Genomic DNA, 21952 nt, shown 5'->3' with positions numbered 1-21952 from the left:
GGCATCCAATCCAATTATCCAAGTTATTTTTGATGAAGATAAATTCAGTCAACAAGTATACTGCAGCAATGCAATGCATTCTGTCTTCTGGGGAACAAAACATTTTTGTTTTTCACATGTTTGTCTTTTACATACAGTTGAAGTCGGAAGTTTACATACACTTAGGTTGGAGTCATTAAAACTTGTTTTTCAACCACTCCACAAATTTCTTGTTAACAAACTATAGTTTTGGCAAGTCGGTTAGGACATCTACTTTGTGCATGACACAAGTAATTAAAAAAAAAATAGCTTACAGACAGATTATTTAACTTATAACTCACTGTATCACAATTCCAGTGAGTCAGAAGTTTACATACACTAAGTTGACTGTGCCTTTAAACAGCTTGGAAAATTCCAGAAAATTATGTAATGGCTTTAGAAGCTTCTGATAGGCTAATTTATATAATTTGAGTCAATTGTAGGTGTACCTGTGGATGTATTTCAAGGCATACCTTAAAACTCAGTGCCTCTTTGCTTGACATCATGGGAAAATCAAAAGAAATCAGCCAAGACCTCAGAAAAAATTGTAGACCTCCACAAGTCTGGTTCATCCTTGGGAGTAATTTCCAAATGCCTGAAGGCACCACGTTCATCTGTACAAACAATAGTATACAAGTATAAACACCATGGGACCATGCAGCAGTCACACCGCTCATGAAGGAGACGCATTCTGTCTCCTAGAGATGAACATACTTTGGTGCGAAAAGTGCAAATCAATCCAAGAACAGCAGCAAAGGACCTTGTGAAGATGCTGGAGGAAACAGGTACAAAAGTATCTATATCCACAGTAAAACGAGTCCTATATCGACATAACCTGAAAGGCCGCTCAGCAAGGAAGAAGCCACTGCTCCAAAAACGCCATAAAAATCCAGACTACAGTTTGCAACTGCACATGGGGACAAAGATCATACTTTTTGGAGAAATGTCCTCTGGTCTGATGAAACAAAAATAGAACTGTTTGGTCATAATGACCATCGTTATGTTTGGAGGAAAAGGGGGATGCTTGCAAGCCGAAGAACACCATCATCCCAACCGTGAAGCACAGGTGTGGCAGCATTGTGTTGTAGGGGTGCTTTGCTGCAGGAGGGACTGGTGCACTTCACAAAATAGATGTCATCATGAGATAGGAAAATGATGTGGATATATTGAAGCAACATCTCAAGACATCAGTCAGGAAGTTAAAGCTTGGTCACAAATGGGTCTTCCAAATGGACAATGACCCCAAGCATACTTCCAAAGTTGTGGCAAAATGGCTTAAGGACAACAAAGTCAAGGTATTGGAGTGGCCATCACAAAGCCCTGACCTCAATCCAATAGAAAATTTGTGGGCAGAACTGAAAAGCGTGTGCGAGCAAGGAGGCCTACAAGCCTGACTCAATTACACCTGCTCTGTCAGGAGGAACGGGCCAAAATTCACCCAGCTTATTGTGGGAAGCTTGTGGAAGGCTACCTGAAACGTTTGACCCAAGTTAAACAATTTAAAGGCAATGCTACCAAATACTAATTGAGCGTATGTAAACTTCTGACCCACTGGGAATGTGATGAAAGAAATAAAAGCTGAAATACTCTCTACTATTATTGTGACATTTCACATTCTTAAAATAAAGTGGTGATCCTAACTGACCTAAGACAAGGAACTTTTACTAGGATTAAATGTCAGGAATTGGGAAAAACTGAGTTTAAATGTATTTTGCTAAGGTGTATGTAAACCTCCGACTTCAACTGTAGCCTACAGTATGTAACTGTGTTTTGCTACTATTAAGAGGGCATGTCCAGAGAGGATTACATTTAAGCTGAGGTCTTAAGTGTTGGCATAAACATGTCTTCTCTGGATGGTTAGAGTTCTCCTGAGGGAGCTGTTTAGTAGTTTTGCTCCTCCATCCTCTCCTCCAGTCTATCCTATCCCTGTATCGATTAACTGACAAGAAGGAAGCTGTACATCATCTACTTCCTGTCCTGCTTACTCCACTTGATTGCAGCAACCATAGAATACCTGCCATAACACCGTCCTTCACATCCACATGCTCCATAGAGACAAACATCACACAGAATTCAGGATAAGACCCTCTTTCTGTCAATTGCTAATCAGGATAGATTGGTTATCATTATCTTATAACAGTGCCATACAGTGTAGACTATAGAATGAATTACTTATACCCACTAGACTGGTCATCTTGTGACAGGTCTTTCTTGTAAAATTAATTTTTAATAATTTGTTATCACCTGTGCATAACATAAACTAAGAATACATAAACTTAAGTAATTATAACACTTTCAAAAGTAACTATGGTTCCCCAATCTGTTATTGTTTTAAACAAAGCTTTTTTACAGCCTTGACTTGTTTGTCCTCGTTACAGTATTCTAGACTGTGTAGAGGTTTATTGCCATCTAGTGGCAAAGAGATGATAATGTAAGGATAATGTGATTTTTATTTACCTGTATTTAACTAGGCAAGTCAGTTAAGAACAAATTCGTATTTATAATGATGGCCTACGAACAGTGGGTTAACTGCATTGTTCAGGGGCAGAACTACAGATTTTTACCTTGTCAGCTCGGGGATTCAATCTCGCAACCTTTCGGTTACTGATCCTACGCTCTAACCACTAGGCTACCTGCCACCCCAATTTACCAAAATATATGAATACTTGTGCATCAACACATGAAAATTATGGGGTTAAGTGGTTAGAGCCTTGAATACTAAAAACACCATATTATTATGATACAATATGTGTTTGGATTTGATATCATGAACATAAATAAGTGAATACAATGTCAATACTAAAGAAATTGTGTCATAACGTGTCATAATGGTAACTGTTACCGTAATATGTTAGCAATTTTGTGGTGTAGAAGTACCTCAGTCTGGAGTGTGTGACGTGGATGTGCCGTATGCTTATGAGAGTGCTGGTGGGAGTCCCAGAGAGACAGCTGCTGGGTCTGGGAGCAGAGCTGGTTGGGGGTCAGAGGGCAAGTGGGAGACTTGTGCTGTCAACACAGTGGCCTATTGGCAACCAAGAACCAGGGAGGTTGAAGTGGTTACAATGGTGTGTGTGTTTAAGATCTGACTACAAGCATCTGGAGTTACTAGGGTAATAACATTGTTATTATTCAAGGATAAGCACAACAGTGTTTTACAGTGATTCAGACTTTGATTTGATTAGTGTTTCCTTTCCAGTTAAATGTTATTTATTTATTTTATTGAACCTTTATTTAAATAGGCAAGTCAGTTAACCTCTACGGAATGGATGTCCCTAAACCGGGACAGTTGTTTTCAACGTGCGCCAATGTGACTAGAATGATGTTGTATACAACAGCCAACTTTCCGGGACATCATATATCTTATATGGGCAGAAAGCTTATACTATTGATAATCTAACTGCAGTGGCCAATTAACAGTAGCTATTACAGTAAACAAATACCATGCTATTGTTTGAGGAGAGTGCACAACAACAACAACAAAAACCTTTATCATGGCAACTGGTTTGATACGTTCACCTCTGAAGGTAAATAATGTACTTACATTCAGTAATCTTGCTGGTCCCAGCCATCTAGATGTGTGAAAGTTAGTGTATAAGCTAATGATCCATCATGTAAGACATTCCTGGGAGTGTGTAAACATGATTTTTTTATTACCATAGCATTTTTGTATGTTCTCTATAGTTATGTACTTGAAAACGAATCAATTGACCAATTCGGCACATTTTGGCAAACTCCTGAAATACTTGATACAAATTATTGTGCAGTAATGTAATTCTTCACTGGATCAGTCTGAAACGTTGCATACACTGCTGCCATCTGGTGGCCAAAATCTAAATTACAGCTAGACTAATATCTGAAAGTGTGGCCTTTTTTTTGCATTTCATAGATGAAGGAACAACTAAAAGAATGTTTGGTTTTTTATTATCTTTTTCCAGATGAATGTGTTATACTCTCCTACATTAATTTCACATTTCCACAAACTTCAAAGTGTTTCCTTTCAAATGGTATCAAGAACATGCATATCCTTGCTTCATGTCCTGAGCTACAGGCAGTTAGATTTGAACATTACAGGCGAAAGTTGGAAAAAAGGGTACGATCCTTAAGAGAACAAATTCTTATTTTACAATGACGGCCTACCCCGGCCAAACCCTCCCGACTCGGACGAGGCTGGGCCAATTGTGCGCCGCCCTATGGGACTCCCGATCACGGCCAGTTGTGATACAGCCCGGGATCGAACCAGGGTATGTAGTGACGCCTCTAGAACTGAGATGCAGTGCCTTAGACCGCTGCGCTCCAGGGAGCCCTAAACCTCATGTCTGATGAGGTTCAGAACTTTATTATTCTACAATCTACCCTTGCCTGTGTCCCATTACACATCACATACAATCTGAAAATATAAACCTCACCTTCATCATTTTTATTCAAACTGGCATGAATACAGGGACACAGTAGGATTTATTGGTGCCACTATACTTCCTCTTTCTCTCTCTTTCTCAGTCACTTCAAAAGCACAGGAGTAGGTCGACAGGGCAGGGGAGGGGTGCACCATTGTTAATTGGCCTTTGAGAATAACAGAAAGGTGAACGAAGAAGAGGAGAGATGGAAAATAGGGTCCTGTTGCCTCGAAGTGCCGACAGCATGAGCAGATCAACCCTTCATACCAGGGGCTGGAGAAGTTAAGATATATGTAATTCAGACATTATGAAGTTCAGGCTACATATTCTGAGAGAAATAACACGTTAGTATATTATTAGTTATAAAACATGATACGCCTATAACATGTAATAGATACAGTGTATTTGACTCTGAAAAGTCAATAAATATGAATATTATAGTACTTTACAGGTGCGCTTAAACAACGTCTTGCTGTCAGGGCTGAGGTCAGCGAAGCGGTATGGTGGATATAGGCGTGGGGTGTAGGTTACTTACCAGACAAACGGTTTCCTCACATCTCATGCCACACTGCTGCCAAGAGGAGCTAGTTCAATGGAACGAAAGGTACTATTTTTTCTTCAATAGGGGGATGGAGCTCAATTAACATTTCACAAGTCCCTTTTTCCTCCTCTATTGCAACCTTCCCCGCGGAGCCTGCTTTCTCCGGGGATTGTCCTGTTTTGGGCGCTTGTTGCCGTTGGCAGGGTGACAGTATTCGAGTGTGCAAACTTGTGCTATTGTCCGCCGGCCAGAAGGAGCAATGGAGACCCACTAATATGACACAGGAAAATGTTTGCTGATGGCAATTCTATGGGCTTTGTCCAACTCTTTCTCCTTCATGACGACTCGATTTAAGTCTCTAAATGTTTGACTACAAATGCAGGAGTGCTATCCAGCTCCTTTCCCTTTGTCCCGCGAGGTTTGAATGAGTAATTCAGCTTTTGTGTCGCTCAATTGAGGGGGAAAATAGAAAGACAAGATTCTTGAGCGCTCAAGCCCCCTTTCCATGGATATGTGCTCTTTAGATCACCCCCCAACCAAATCCTACATCTGACATCACTCTAGGAGGGGGGAGTCTAGAACAAAACAGTTGAATGTAACCAATGTTGTCTCGCAGTGATGAAGCATGTCCATTTCAGCCTAGTCAGAATAATAATGCTACGGGAAATATGTAGACTTTTGGATAAACTATTGTATGGGTGTTCCATGAGCGCGCGGAAGACCGGGCAGAAATATTGCATATATTAGCTGCTTTTCTTGAGGGATCTCCATGACAACAATTTGTGATGGCAAAGAATTCAATACTTGGGCGCTTGGAGGCTGATTGGGGAGCATTGTGAGGGGCCTGGGGTCGCTGATTGGTTCAAGGAAAGCACCATAACTACAAGCAGTTTATATTCATTCAACTTGTTGAAGCAGTCAGACTGCGTCTGGAATAGAGACAGGAACGGGAATCCTCAACAGGGGACATGGTACGTTCTATTTGTGGATATGAATGGATAACTTGCAACCGACGTTTTGTTAGGCTATGCGCAATTGTGTAGGCGAATTATTGTGTTATTATGCGTAATTATATGTAATGTAATTATTGAGGGATTCTTCATGAACAACGAATAATGTAAGTAGGCTATATTAAGTTCTTAATATGTTTTCCATTTACCCTAACACATTTGGTTGAGCATGCTACCCAAGTCTTATGATGCCGTTCACTTTTTCCTCAGATTTTTAAGATGAAGAATATCATTTGCATGGACTTTTTTGGTAGTGTGGATTAAAAGATTTACACTTTCACACTGTTTAAAATGGCAAGTGCAGACAGTGAAGTGAAAACGTTACTGAACTTTGTAAACTTGGCATCCAGTGACATCAAAGCGGCTCTGGACAAATCAGCCCCTTGCAGGCGCTCTGTGGACCACAGGAAATACCTGCAGAAACAGCTCAAGCGTTTTTCTCAGAAATACTCTCGGATGCCCAGATGCCACACACACAGGTCCGCGGAGTCTGGCATCGTCAAAGCCATGGTGGACAAGTCTAGCGCGTATTCTTTGGAGACACTTCACCAGAGCATGACGCCCATCAATGAAAAAGTGTGTTCGGGTGCGCAAGACGAGGAGAACATAAGGATGGGTCAGAACCCAATTGCAGACAGTGCTAACAGCAAGCAAGATCAGGTACCCATGAGGAAACGTCAACTCCCTGCATCGTTTTGGGAGGAACCCCGGTTAGCCCAAACCAATACAGAACCTTCACTGTATGGATGGAATAAGAGCCAAGGTGTGACCCGAATCAATAGGGTTGAAAAAAGAATAAAAAATCACCAGGAACCAAAACCGACCTTGTTCCAATCCAATCGACTTGTCTCTGTCGAAAAAGAACCGCTCAACGTGGACTTGGTCTCTCACAACGTCAGTGTGTGCGGCTGCTGTCCGTTTCAGTACCATGGACACCACGTCTTCCAGAGTCACATAGTTGTTCCCCACTCAACTGTGGGACTCTGGGGAAAAGCCGCAGTGGCTGAAATTGAAACGCCTGATATGGCACACGGACATAATAACCAAACGCATGTCGTGGTCAAACCCATACCGACCAAACCCACGGTCCCCTCATCGATTTTCAGCGTGTTCGGCGTGTTTGGCTTCATTTAAACACAATTATGCACGTATAAATATAATTTAAATAAACAATTCTTCATTTAAATAAGCAACAATGAAGATGTAAATATGAATTAGTTGACTTTGCAATGCCATATGTTTTTATTTAAAACTTGGTATTTCTCTTTTTTTTTTAAGAGTAGTCAGTCATAAGCACTTAAGTCTTTCAGACCAAATAGGCTATTTCTGCTTGGAAGACCTGCAACTTTAGCCTACCTACCACTTGGCTTCCATAAAATCTAAGAGGAATTCGTGATAAAATCATAGCACTGTATAAAACTGAAAAATGTAGACTACTTCATCATCCTTCTCTCTAATTCTATACTTCACATGTGTTGGTATAGGATTGGAGTGACATTCGAGGTTGTCCATTCTTTGATTATTTGTGATCAGCTATGCTGAGGGAGAGGTCTGCTTGTGTGTTGATTACCTCATGGTGTTTATGTAGGCTATATATTTCTTAAATACACTGATTTAAAAACTAATTGATCGAAATGACTTGTAGTTCACTGATATTTTTCCACAAAAGGTAAACAGACTGACAGTGACGTCCCCCCCCCCGTCCCCCCCCCAGAATCTCTGGATATTTTCTGTTTGTAAATAATACTTGTGAAATGGAGAAATGACATGTATTTTTTTAAATAAAATGCAGATGTTTCGATTTTTTTCTTTGGTTCCAGCACCTTTTCCAATACAGGATCATTCATGTTGGCACTGACATTTACAGTACATTACAACAACCGGACTATTATATAGGCCTACACTCATTGCACAAGGTCTGTTGAAAACACAACTTAAAAGCATATTACAAAATTAGAGCTGAATATACAAGTACATTCCATAAACCATCAAACTGATTGTCTGCATTTGTTTGCCTGGGCCTAAACATCTAAATGACACAGGTATTTTAAAAGATTACCTTGAGTTTCACTTAAGCTCAGTTTCGTTGCACTTCTTCAGAGATTATCAACTGCTGTGTCTTTAGGCTATCTGTTGTCATTTGTCAACCCGTCCACTCAGATCTGCAGCTCACTTCCATACACACATGCAATGTGCAAACAACACACACACATATTTTGCCATTACACACATTTTACACTATCAAGTAATAATTACTAACCCATACAGCCCAAACTCCTGTAAACAGGTAATGTACTATAAGGCACAACACAGGACACTGATAAGCCTTATTTGCCATCAGGGCAGAAGTCATCAAAGCTGTGTCTGGGCAAGCTGAGGTACTGCAGCAGTCTGTCTGGGAGGGGTAGTCTGTCCAAAGACCTGAGTCTGGACACACCCACCTGCTCACGGATCCTTAACCTACATAGGTGCATCAGTGGACGGGATGACACTGAGGAAACAGCATGGGAAATTGTGTTAGATTGTCCCTCCCGTTTGAGTGTGTGTGTGTGTGTGTGTGTGTGTGTATGTGTATATATATATATACTGCTCAAAAAAATAAAGGGAACACTTAAACAACACAATGTAACTTCAAGTCAATCACACTTCTGTGAAATCAAACTGTCCACTTAGGAAGCAACACTGATTGACAATAAATTTCACATGCTGTTGAGCAAATGGTATAGACAACAGGTGGAAATTATAGGCAATTAGCAAGACAACCCCAATAAAGGAGTGGTTCTGCAGGTGGTAACCACAGACCACTTCTCAGTTCCTATGCTTCCTGGCTGATGTTTTGGTCACTTTTGAATGCTGGCGGTGCTTTCACTCTAGTGGTAGCATGAGACGGAGTCTACAACCCACACAAGTGGCTCAGGTAGTGCAGCTCTTCCAGGATGGCATATCAATGCGAGCTGTGGCAAGAAGGTTTGCTGTGTCTGTCAGCGTAGTGTCCAGAGCATGGAGGCGCTACCAGGAGACAGGCCAGTACATCAGGAGACATGGAGGAGGCCGTAGGAGGGCAACAACCCAGCAGCAGGACCGCTACCTCCGCCTTTGTGCAAGGAGGAGCAGGAGGAGCACTGCCAGAGCCCTGCAAAATGACCTCCAGCAGGCCACAAATGTGCATGTGTCTGCTCAAACGGTCAGAAACAGACTCCATGAGGGTGGTATGAGGGCCCGACATCCACAGGTGGGGGTTGTGCTTACAGCCCAACACCGTGCAGGACGTTTGGCATTTGCCAGAGAACACCAAGATTGGCAAATTCGCCACTGGCGCCCTGTGCTCTTCACAGATGAAAGCAGCTTCACACTGAGCACATGTGACAGACGTGACAGTCTGGAGACGCCGTGGAGAACGTTCTGCTGCCTGCAACATCCTCCAGCATGACCGGTTTGGCGGTGGGTCAGTCATGGTGTGGGGTGGCATTTCTTTGGGGGGCCGCACAGCCCTCCATGTGCTCGCCAGAGGTAGCCTGACTGCCATTAGGTACCGAGATGAGATCCTCAGACCCCTTGTGAGACCATATGCTGGTGCGGTTGGCCCTGGGTTCCTCCTAATGCAAGACAATGCTAGACCTCATGTGGCTGGAGTGTGGCAGCAGTTCCTGCAAGAGGAAGGCATTGATGCTATGGACTGGCCCGCCCGTTCCCCAGACCTGAAATCAATTGAGCACATCTGGGACATCATGTCTCACTCCATCCACCAATGCCATGTTGCACCACAGACTGTCCAGGAGTTGGCGGATGCTTTAGTCCAGGTCTGGGAGGAAATCCCTCAGGAGACCATCCGCCACCTCATCAGGAGCATGCCCAGGCATTGTAGGGAGGTCAAACAGGCACGTGGAGGCCACACACACTACTGAGCCTCATTTTGACTTGTTTTAAGGACATTACATCAAAGTTGGATCAGCCTGTAGTGTGGTTTTCCACTTTAATTTTGAGTGTGACTCCAAATCCAGACCTCCATGGGTTGATAAATTGGATGTCCATTGATTATTTTTGTGTGATTTTGTTGTCAGCACATTCAACTATGAAAATATAAAAGTATTTAATAAGATTATTTCATTCATTCAGATCTAGGATGTGTTGTTTTAGTGTTCCCTTTATTTTTTTGAGCAGTATATATATATATATATATATATATATATATATATGTATATATGTGTGTGTGTCTAGATGTACTCACATGACTTGGCCTTGATGCTGGGCCATTCCCGCCGGCCGCCCAGGACCTCGGTGAGTCTGGCACACAGTTGAACATTACCAACATAGTCCAGCAGCAAGTCTACGACGGGCCCTTCCCAGTTAGACATGGATGGTGATGAGATCAACTCACAAAACTAAGGGATATTAGGATGAACAGAAAGAAAAGATAATGAGCATCATGCTTTCTTGAAAAATCAAGTTCCCATAATAATTGTAATCACGGCAATAGGAGTCTACTTTGCCTTACCTGTACTTTGCTGACAGCAGGTTCTGTGCAGGTTAGAAGAGACATGTCATTGGTGCAATTGCTGATGTCAACGCCTATGCTGCCCATGCTGTCCTGTGCTGGGTGTGGGCCGCAACCATAAGCACATCTGAAGCAGGCCTGGGCATCACAGCCCTTATCCAAAAGGCACTTGAGAAGAGGTAGGTTATTCATGCAGAGTACAATTGCACCAGGGAAGGTGGTAGGACAGGCTGGGATGCTTGTGTTAATATCGGCCCCATGCTCCAGCAGTAGAGAGACAGTCCTGGCACAACCGTGTCTTACAGCTGCTAGCAGAGGGTTGACTGGGTCCAGGCTCAGATTAGCACCAGCTTTCAGTAACATTTCTATTGTCTTACTGCTCCCATTGGCAATGGCAAAGTAAAGTGGTGTGGTGCGGTGATCCGAATACCGCATGGAGCGATTGTGGGATAGTGTGGCATTGACGTCGGCTCCTATCTTGAGCAGTATGGCTGTGACCATGTCCCTGTTGTGCTCTGCAGCCAGGTGGAGGGGGCTGATCCCACTGTGGCGAACTCTGGCCCGACTGGTGACCGGGACAAGCAGGGACACAATCCTGGAACAAGTGGACGTTAGTACTGTACGTAAGAGTAACACAAAATACAGACATGACAAGAGAAATATAGTGCATTCTAACTTACTCATGGTGTCCATACTGAGCAGCAATGTGTAGAGGTAGGAGTCCTGTCTTGGTGGGTTTGTTGGCGTCTGTGTTGTGAGATAGTAGCAGCTCCACTATCTCCCTGTGGCCATCTTTACTGGCCTCATACAGGGCTGTAGCACCATCACACGTCTGCATGTTAACGTCAGCACCTGGAGAAAAGAACACAATGTCAGAGACATCGCAAAGAACTGACTGACTGTCATAAGAACACATCACTTAATCACTTTAAGAGGCCATTGTCTATCTCAATAAGGTGATAATTAACAGCCATATAGCATGGGTGCATTATGTGGCCATACATGTCATCTCAGACATTACAGAACTACATACAGTGAACCCTACCTTTCCTAATGAGGTACTGTAGGGCCTCTACACGTCCTTGCTGGACTGCTACTATTAGTGGTGTGATGCTGTAGGTATTAGGAGGGTTAATGGTGGCTCCTGCCCTAACCAGCATCTCACAGATCTCCATGTTGTCCCTGCACACTGCCTCATGGAGTGCTGTCCAGCCCCGGTTACACCTCTGGTTCACTGTGGCCCCAAATGACAGGATGAGGCTCACTATTTCCACGTTCTCCCGCTCACATGCTGGAAGGCATCAGAGGACATTAGGTTAGCCTGGCAGAAGATACCATGCTTTAGAATAGGTCTACATCTACCTAAAAACAGAGCTATCATTATCTTCCACTCTCAGGCTATAGCCTATGTGGAGAGATGTACCTTTGTATAGGGGGGTCTCTTTGTTCTTGCTGCTGATGTCGGGGTCTGCCCCTGCCTGTAGAAGGCACTGCACACAGGACAAGTGCTGACCGGAAACTGACAGGAGCAGAGCAGTCTGTTCCTGGAGGGTGCGCTTGTCAACTGACCCTGGTTGGGCTGGAGGAGAAATATATGCATAGGCTACAATACACAAATGTAAACACACAATGCTTAAACATCATTTACAGCTTTGATAATATATAAACGTGTGTTGTCTTCTTTCCACCATTTCATGACCCTCCAGTCTATTTAATTCAACCGCAACAATAAAGGCAAGGCTTTACATTGATAGACTGTAAAAATGATGCTTTCAACATGTACCTTTCATCAGTGCCTTAATGCATTCAGCTTGGCCATAATATGCAGCCTCATGCAAAGGTATCCATCCGTCTTTGTTCTCTTTCATCAGGCTGAGTGGTGCAGCCACTGACAGCTCATTCACAGCTTGAACATCTCCTCTCTGGATGGCAAACACTATTGGCTCTACATCCCTACAACAGAGGGATGGCAAATTACTTGAAGAGACAATGCAGAAGCAGGTTTATGATACCAAGTTCTCTCATATAATTCGTTTTTAATGTTTTTAAATAATGAGTAGAATCCCCGCGGACTGTTTCAGTGTATAAAAAAGACAACGAGGAAAAATATCGGTCTTATATCATCAATGATAATATATTTTCATTTACAAGGCCACATTATGGCCATTATATCTAACCATTATATCTAACCATTATATCTAACCATATATCTAACCACTGGCAACTAAAATAAAATCACTGATAGGCCGATTGCCCAGCGCTTCACAAGCAGCAAAATACTCACTCCGCTGACTCTGACGTAATGTCGTTCTGCCGTCGCCGCTCAACGCATCGTTTCTCATCGATCGATAATTTGCTTAAAGACCTGTTGCCCTTGTTCCCACCATAACGAAATTGCGATAGATACTCAGAATAACAAAATCTCGTCATTATTTTAGCGGATCCACACGCGTTGTAGAGAACACACCGGGCAGAGCAGCGGTCGAGCAATGACAACAGCGGGGGAGGAAAGCCAGGGCTCAGCTGTGCTTTCAGAGATTATTTTAGGACTGCATTGACATGTGTGTGTTGGGGGTGGTGGCTACTATACCATATATGTCAAGGCACTCCAGAATCAGTCGCTCAAAGATAAAAAGCAAATTGCATCAGTGGCGGTTCTAGACCATTTCAACTGGGGGGGCCAAGCTGGGGCCAGTTGTACTGTTAGAGGGCCAGTTACATTAGACGTTATTGTTGTCATATCGTTTTCTTCACTGCATTGCAGGCATTAGCAGGCAAAATACCATGTTCCGCGTTGCCACTGTCTAATAAAAAAAGAACGATAGCAAAAATTTGTTTTGTAAAAATGATTTCATACTCCACATTTAGGGGAGCAACAAGGGGGTCCAAAATTGTTGTCACAGGGGCACTGCCCCCCCCCCCCCCCCCCCAGAACTGCTAGTGAATTGCATCAGGATACCTTGGGCATCTGTTCTCCACCCCATTAGTTTTTATTATGGCATTTCCTAACTGAACTGGCAGGTGTTTTTGTATTATGATACATTTAAAATAGGTATTATGTTAATGCTACTGGAATTGTCAATAACGTGAGAATGTCAAAAAAATGCAATGGTTATTATAACTAAATTATAAACCCAACCCCATTTGGTAAAGAAGTCAAATGGCACCTTCTTTACCATATGGCTTTAGTGCAAAAACGCTGACAGCATGGAAATCTTAACAATATGAGCATAAGTGACTATTGTCTAAGCTTTGAACACTGCAGCTTTAGAATACAACATACTGCCCTTCAGAGTTTGATGCCTACAGCTGTTGTATAACCCACCATATAGTGACAGGGGTTCAGAATTTTACTTCCTTATCTTTGATGTAACTACGTGCATTTTTTAAATTGTATTTAACCTTTATTTAACTAGAAATAACATGTACCTGATCCTGCAGATTGTTACACATCTGATATAGTATAATGCACTCAATTATTTTGAACAACAGAGGCATTAAAAAGTCATCTTCATTTTCTGGGCTCACCTCAAAGAGTTGAAGGATGAGTGGATTGCAGTGGGGTGAGTCCGAGAGTTAGAGGTATCCGTGCTATCGATATTCTGTCTTTGGCATAGTGTTCTGGACAGGCTGGCTGGGATGGTCCCATTGGTGGTCACCATGTTGCACTCAACAACTAGGTTATGCAACACTTCCCTGTTGTCCTCGTAGCCCAGTGATGAGCCTGTTGGTCCTGGAGTTGCAACACAGGGACCTGGAAGGTAGTTAACAGCATGAATGAATTCATCATTAAACAAAATATTCCACTCAGTCATCAAACATAGAAGTGAGAATTTCCCTTCAAAATCCTACAGTCACGAAATAAGATGGGAGAGATAGAGCTCACAACAAACTTATGCAGTATCAAACTTAAGCAGCATCAACATACAGTCATACGTTTTCGGCATGTGGAGTAAACTCAGGGCCAGTCACTCCTGTGTTGATGTGAGAGAAAACAACTATCTGTGCTGCCAGACGACAGAGAGCAAGCAGCCCCAGCAGTGGTGATGCCTTTTAAGGACATGTTTAGCTTTGTTTGGTTCTACTTGGTTCTGCTGCACTAAAAGCCTCTCTCTGTCTTGAAGGCTTGCATGGTTACGGCAGAGGTTATGAAGGAGTATTACAATCACCCATAGAACAGCTTGAATTACAGTCCCCGGTGATATACATCAACTTTTGTGACATAAGATAAATCACTCAATCTTAAGAAAATAAACAGTCACCATCCAGAAATAACAAGATTAACTCTGCCAAAATGAAATGCCTTTGATTAGAAATTTTACAAATCTATTTATGGGGAAGTCAAAAGCCTTCTACAGTATATATATATAAAAAAGCATATAGGCTAAAACATATTTATGGATTAACATAAGTATTATGCAGGTAATGCAGAATTTTTCCATCTATGTAATTCCCAAAGCTTTTTCTGACAGTCTCAGTACACCATTTCTACTCTGCTTGGTTTCCAGAGCACCCCAAAGCATATTTTCAAGATCTGTTATTATTAGACAATAACACTGGTTGAGGCTGTGGGTTGATTTTAGATTGATTGCTATTTTCTGTCTAACTTTACAGTCAAGTAAATGTAATCCAATCTCATACCATTACCACTAGGCCTACGTCCTAAAACATACCACCACCACGGTAACTAGCATAATGTTCACTTGATTGGGAAAATCCTGGCTTCAAGTTCTAAATGTCACATGTACGGCCTTTCTGAACAACAGGTTTATCAACATATCTCCTTACAACAGGCATAGCAACTTTCCTAAATTATATTTGCTGAAAATTGCAGAGCATCAGCTGGGACCGATAGAAGCTGTTTTTCAGTCTATCTCAAGGACATCAGAGTGTTAAATAGCCGGCTTCCACCCGGTTACGCAATCCTGCACCATTTTTATTTCTATTTATTTTATTTTTTATTTAACTAGGCAAGTCAGTTAAGAACAAATTCTTACTTACAATGACGGCCTACACTGGTTAATCCCGGACGATGCTGGGCCAATTGTACGCCACCCTATGGGACCAATCACGGCCGGATGTGATACAGCCTGGAACCTTAGAGGCTGCTGTCCTATATACACTACCGGTCAAAAGTTTTTGAACACCAACTCATTCAAGGGTTTTTCTTTATTTTTACTATTTTCTACATTGTATAATAATAGTGAAGACATTAAAACTATGAAATAACATATATGGAATCATGTAGTAACCAAAAATGTGTGAAACAAATCAAAATTGATTTTATATTTGACATTCTTCAAAGTAGCCACCCTTTGCCTTGATGACAGCTTTGCACACTCTTGGCATTCTCTCAACCAGATTCATGAGGAATGCTTTTCCAACAATCTTGAAGAAGTTCCCACATATGCTGAGCACTTGTCTGCTTTTCCTTCATTCTGCGGTCCAACTCATCCCAAACCATCTCAATTTGGTTGAGGTTGGGGGATTGTGGAGTCCAGGTCATCTGATGCAGCACTCCATCACTCTCCCTCTTGTTAAATAGCCCATACACAGCCTGGAGGTGTGTTGGGTCATTGTCCTGTTGAAAAACAAATTATAGTCCCACTAAACCCAAACCAGATGGGATGGTGTATCACTGCAGAATGCTGTGGTAGCCATGCTGGTTAAGTGTGCCTTGAATTCTAAATAAATCACAGACAGGGTCACTAGCAAAGCCCCCCACACTATAACACCTCCTCCTCCATGCTTTACGGTGGGAACCACATGTGGAGATCATCCGTTTACTCACACTATGTCTTACAAAGACATGGCAGTTGGAACCAAACATCTCCAATTTGGACTCCAGACCAAAGGACAAATTTCCACTATTGTCTAATGTCAATTGCTGGTGTTTCTTGGCCCAGGCAAGTCTCTTCTTATTATTGGTGTCCTTCAGTAGTGGTTTCTTTGCAGCAATTCGACCATGAAGGCCTGATTCACACAGTCTCCTCTGAACAGTTCATGTTGAGAAGTGTCTGTTACTTGAACTCTCTGAAGCATTAATTTGGGCTGCAATTTCTGAGGCTCGTAACTCTAATGAACTTATCCTCTGCAGCAGAGGTAACTCTGGGTCTTCCATTCCTGTGGCGGTCCTCATCAGAGCCAGATTTACATTGTTACATAATGTTTACATACTGCTTTACTCATCTCATATGTATATAATGTATTCTATTCTACTGTATTTTAGTCAATGCTTCTCCGACATTGCTTGATCTAATATTTATATATTTCTTCATTCCATTCTTTTACTTTTAGATGTGGGTATTGTTAGATACTACTGCACTATTGGAGCTAGAAACACAAGCATTTCGCTACACCCACAATAACATCTGCTAAGTATGTGTATGTGACCAATAAAATTTGATTTGACTTGATAGACACACACTGTTGAAAGAGTTTGAGGTGTAGATTATAAACTGGCCCATTGCCACAAATAATGTGTATAAACCCTGGATTGCTGATACTATGTAATGAATGACCATTGAGAGGCTTCGAAGGCACCGGCCGCCATATTGGCGCTATCCAAAAGGAGCTGTCCTCCATAGGAATAAATGGAATTCTACAGAATTTCAGTAAAAATGTTTCAAGGACAAAATTACACGTATTTGACTGTCTTTGCTGTAGTGGGGACAGTAACATTAGTACTCTCAAAAAATATATACAGTTGAAGTCGGAAGTTTACATACACCTTAGCAAAATACATTTAACCTCAGTTTTCACAATTCCTGACATTTAATCCTAGTACAAATGTCCTGTTTTACGTCAGTTAGGATCACCACTTTATTTTAAGAATGTGAAATGTCAGAATAATAGTAGAGAGAATGATTTATTTCAGCTTCTTTTTCTTTCATCACATTCCCAGTGGATCAGAAGTTTACATACACTCAATTAGTATTTGGTAGCATTGCCTTTACATTTTTTAACTTGGGTCAAACGTTTCGGGTAGCCTTCCACAAGCTTCCCACAATAAATTGGGTGAATTTTGGCCCATTACTCCTGACAGAGCTGGTGTAACTGAGTCAGGTTTGTAGGCCTCCTTGTTTGCACATGCTTTTTCAGTTCTGCCCACAAACTTTCTATAGGATTGAGGTCATGGCTTTGTGATGGCCACTCCAATACATTGACTTTTATGTCCTTAAGTCATTTTGCCACAACTTTGGAAGTATGCTTGGGGTCATTGTCCATTTGGAAGACCCATTTGCGACCAAGCTTTAACTTCCTGACTGATGTCTTGAGATGTTGCTTCAATATATCCACATAACTTTCCTGCCTCATGATGCCATCTATTTTGTGAAGTGCACCAGTCCCTCCTGCAGCAAAGCACCCCCATAACATGATGCTGCCACCCCCTTGCGTCCCGGTTGGGATGGTGTTCTTCGGCTTGCAAGCATCCCCCTTTTTCCTCCAAACATAACGATGGTCATTATGGCCAAACAGTTCTATTTTTGTTTCCATCAGACCAGAGGACATTTCACCAAAAACTACAATCTTTGTCCCCATGTGCAGTTGCAAACCGTAGTCTGGCTTTTTTATGGCGGTTTTGGAGCAGTGGCTTCTTCCTTGCTGAGCGGCCTTTCAGGTTATGTCGATTTTGGACTCGTTTTATTGTGGATATAGATACTTTTGTACCTGTTTCCTCCAGCATCTTCACAAGGTCCTTTGCTGTTGTTCTGGGATTGATTTGCACTTTTCACAACAAAGTACGTTCATCTCTAGGAGACAGAACCCGTCTCCATCCTGAGCGGTATGACAGCTGCATGGTCCCATGGTGTTTATACTTGCGTACTATTGTTTGTACAGCTAAACGTGGTGCCTTCAGGCGTTTGGAAATTGCTCCCAAGGATGAACCAGACGTGTGGAGGTCTTGGCTGATTTCTTTCTACACCTCCAATGGACTCAAATGATGTCAATTAGCCTATCAGAAGCTTACAGACATGAGGACCGCCACAGGAATGGAAGACCCAGTTACCTCTGCAGAGGATAAGTTCATTAGAGTTACCGGCCTCAGAAATTGCAGCCCAAATAAATGCTTCACAGAGTTCAAATAACAGACATCTCAACATCAACTGTTCAGAGGAGACTGTGTGAATCAGGCCTTCATGGTCGAATTGCTGCAAAGAAACCACTATTTAAGGACACCAATAATAAGAAGAGACTTCCTTGGGCTGAAAAACACGAGCATTGGACATTAGACAATAGTGGAAATTTGTCTTTTGGTCTGGAGTCCAAATTGGAGATTTTTCCTTCCAACTGACGTGTCTTTGTGAGACGCATGTGTATTTCCCACCGTAAAGCATGGAGGAGGTGGTGTTATGGTGTGGGGGTGCTTTGCTGGTGACAATGTGTGTGATTTATTTACAACTCAAGGCATACTTAACCAGCATGTCTACCACAACATTCTGCAGCGATTTGCCATCCCATATGTTTTGGGCTTTTCATTTGTAATTTTATTTAACTAGGCAAGTCAGTTAAGAACAAATAATTATTTACAATGACAACCTAGGAACAGTGGGCATTACGACAGAGTTTTACCGTGTCAGCTCGGGGATTCGATCCACCAACCTTCCGGTTACTGGCCCAATGGTCTAACCACTAGGCTACTTGCCGCCCCTGTGGGACTATCATTTGTTTTTCAACAGGACAATGACCCAACACACCTCCACGCTGTGTAAGGGTTATTCTCCCAAGGAGGAGAGTGAAGGAGTGCTGCATCAGATGACCTAGCCTCCAGAATCGCCCTGACCTCAACCAAATTGAGATGGTTTTGGGATGAGTCGGAACGGAGAGTGAAGGAATAGCAGCCAGCAAGTGCTCGGCATATGTGGGAACTCCTTCAAGACTGTTGTAAAAGCATTCCAGGTGAAGCTGGTTGAGAAAATGCCCAGAGTGTGCAAAGATGTCATCAAGAAAAAAATGAGGCTATTTGAAGAATCTCAAATATAAAATATATTTTCATTTGTTTAACACTTTTTTGGTTACTACATGATTCCATATGTGTTATTTCATAGTTTTGATGTCTTCACTATTATTCTGCAATGTAGAAAATTTTAAAAATAAAGAAAAACCCTTCAATAAGTAGGTGTTCTAAAACTTTTGACCGGTGGTGTAGCTTCCAAAATCGTATATATTTGTTATAACAATGGAGAAGTAACAAAATGGCTATATGGTGGCTTCAAAACAGAACTCCTAGTCATCTAGGTGTAATACATATCATTAATTGCAACCCAAATTGATATTCAGTTGATACTTTGTTTCATTGAAACTGTAGCCTACTGAGATAAATTAAATGCGTCTCATTTTTTGGTGTCACATGAACTAGACCCATGCCTACTGTATCTGGAAAATTATCTGAAGTCATAACAGGATGAAGAAAAATGCTGGTGCTGATCAAGTTGGTTGGATACCTAACAATTATTGACCATGCATGCGGACATCTATATTTTCAAAATGAAATGTACAATATTTGTTCTATCTAGATTGCAAACACAAATTATTTCTCAATGTCAGTCAACAACTTATCAAGGCAAAGTATGCATTATATGGAGTACCTTTCACTTGCTTTCCATCTGTGAAATTGAACGCCTCCCCGCAGGTGCTATGACAACGGAGAACGCTCCGCTCGCATTCCCTCTTGCCTCCCCTCTGGTTCCCGGGCAACATGTAACACAAGTTCAGTTGTACACCCAAATCCGGAAAGACCTTTGTCGCTCTCTTGTTCGTGTGCATGGAACCATTATTTCAGGAACACAACAAGTGCAAGTGCTAAGTTTTATAAACTTATTGGAGTTCAGTTGCAACACCGACAGATACGGACTCTTCCTTTTATAAATAAAGACGACCCTCCTGTTAAACTGCAAGAGGAAAACAGAATGAAAAACATTTTTGTAACGCAATTTGAGGTATGTAACTATCAACTTTTATAATCGTATGCATTATGCATGATAGCTCATCTGTTCAGCTTTGCAAATCCCTTAGAGGTTTGCCTACCATTGGGCCACAATCCTTATGTCATGATAAACTTTTATTGAATAGGCCTAATCATATCGTAGGCCCATGAGAATTGGATGCATCATGATTTGCATTTAAATTATATTGCACAATTATGCAGCTTAAGTTAAGTTTGTAATGGACTAAGAATTTTAGCACTACACTGACATTAAACGTTTAAATGATATATTCCCCCTGAAATAGAGATGAAAATGTCAATCACACACCTGTTATAAGAGGTAAGTATTTCTAATTAGATCTTATTTGCACACAAAACATAAGCCAGTGCCATGAAACAGTATTTGCCCTTTTGTGATTTTTGCATATTTTGGATACTGAATGGTATCAGATCTTCAACCAAAGCCTATTATTAGAGAAAGGGAACCTGAGTTTACAAATAAAAACAAAATGCATACTTATTTTATTAATTTAATTAAAGTTATGCAACACCCAATTCCCATGTTTAAAAAAATTATTGCCCCTTACAATAACTGGTTGTGCCATATTTAGCTGCAATGACTGCAACCAAATGCTTCCTGTAGTTGTTGATCAGTCTCTCACATCACTGTGGAGGAATTTTGGCCCACTCTTGCATGTAGAACTGCTTTAACTCAGCAAAGTTTTGAAGCATAAACTGCTCGTTTCAAGTCCTGCCACAACATCTCAATTGGGATTAGGTCAGGAATGTGACTAGGCCATTCCAAAACTTCAAATGTGTTGCTTTTAAACAATTTTCATGTAGACTTGATTGTATGTTTTGGATCATTGTCTTGCTGCATGACCCAGCTGCGCATCAGCTTCAGCTCATAGTCGAATGGCCTGACATTCTCCTGTAGAATACTCTGATACAGAGCAGAATTCATGGTTAATTCTATTAAGGCAAGTCATCCAGGTCCTGAGGCAGAAAAGCATCCCCAAACCATCACACTACCACCACCATGCTTGACCGTTGGTATGAGGCTCTTACTGTGGAATGCAGTGTTTGGTTTTTGCCAGATATAACGGGACCCATCTCGTCCAAAAAGTTGACTAAAGTTTGCCAAAAAGCACCTGGATGATCATCAAGACTCTTGGAAGAATGTTATGGACAGATGACTCAAAAGTATACCTTTTTGGATGAGATGGGTCCCATTATGCCTGGCAAAGTCCAGACCTACTGTAATCCCAATTGAGATGTTGTGGCAAGAGTTGAAACAAGCAGTTGATGCTTGAAAACTCACACATTGCTAAGATAAAGCAGTTCTGTATGGAAGAGTGGGACAAAATTCCTCCACAGTGATGTGAGAGACTGATCAACAACGACAGGAAGCATTTGGTTGAAGTAATTTCAGCTAAAGTTGGCACAACCAGTTATTGAGTGTAAGGGGGCCATTACTTTTTTTCACACAGGGGCATTGGGTGTTGCATAACTTTGTTTATGAGATAAATGAAATAAGTACGTAATTGTTGTGTTATTTGTTCACTC

At 41.7% G+C, this 21952-nt stretch overlaps 2 protein-coding genes across 6 annotated transcripts; one reads left to right on the top strand and one right to left on the bottom strand.

Moving 5' to 3' along the window:
- The first annotated feature begins 5830 nt into the window (after positions 1-5830).
- Positions 5831-7097, top strand: LOC106596761 (protein FAM181A). Of its 2 annotated transcripts, none has more exons than XM_014188046.3 (2): positions 5831-5924; positions 6174-7097. In XM_014188046.3, the coding sequence occupies exon 2, from the start codon at positions 6255-6257 to the stop codon at positions 7095-7097; it is 843 nt and encodes a 280-aa protein (XP_014043521.1). In that variant the 5' UTR covers positions 5831-5924; positions 6174-6254. The 2 variants fall into 2 exon arrangements, with proteins under 2 accessions (XP_014043521.1, XP_014043558.1); XM_014188083.3 differs by having other exon boundaries at positions 5879-6070.
- A 621-nt stretch (positions 7098-7718) lies between these two features.
- On the bottom strand, positions 7719-20968 carry LOC106596550 (ankyrin repeat and SOCS box protein 2). 4 transcript variants are annotated; one of them, XM_014187862.3, is made up of 9 exons: positions 20049-20968; positions 13987-14212; positions 12242-12411; positions 11882-12037; positions 11504-11749; positions 11139-11310; positions 10459-11053; positions 10192-10345; positions 7719-8454 (listed from the first exon to the last, which is right to left on the bottom strand). In XM_014187862.3, the coding sequence occupies exons 1-9, from the start codon at positions 20224-20226 to the stop codon at positions 8291-8293; spliced, it is 2061 nt and encodes a 686-aa protein (XP_014043337.2). In that variant the 5' UTR covers positions 20227-20968; the 3' UTR covers positions 7719-8290. The 4 variants fall into 4 exon arrangements, with proteins under 4 accessions (XP_014043337.2, XP_014043369.1, XP_082829524.1 ...); XM_014187894.3 differs by lacking the exon at positions 20049-20968 and adding an exon at positions 14387-14458; XM_082973398.1 differs by lacking the exon at positions 20049-20968 and having other exon boundaries at positions 13987-14321.
- Positions 20969-21952: the final 984 nt, after the last annotated feature.

The sequence above is a fragment of the Salmo salar genome, chromosome 01 (assembly GCF_965601325.2).
Source record: "Salmo salar chromosome 01, fSalSal1, whole genome shotgun sequence".
Classification (NCBI taxonomy): domain Eukaryota; kingdom Metazoa; phylum Chordata; class Actinopteri; order Salmoniformes; family Salmonidae; genus Salmo; species Salmo salar.
Note: the sequence above shows the minus strand (reverse complement) of the source record. Positions and strands in the feature narration are given on the sequence as shown.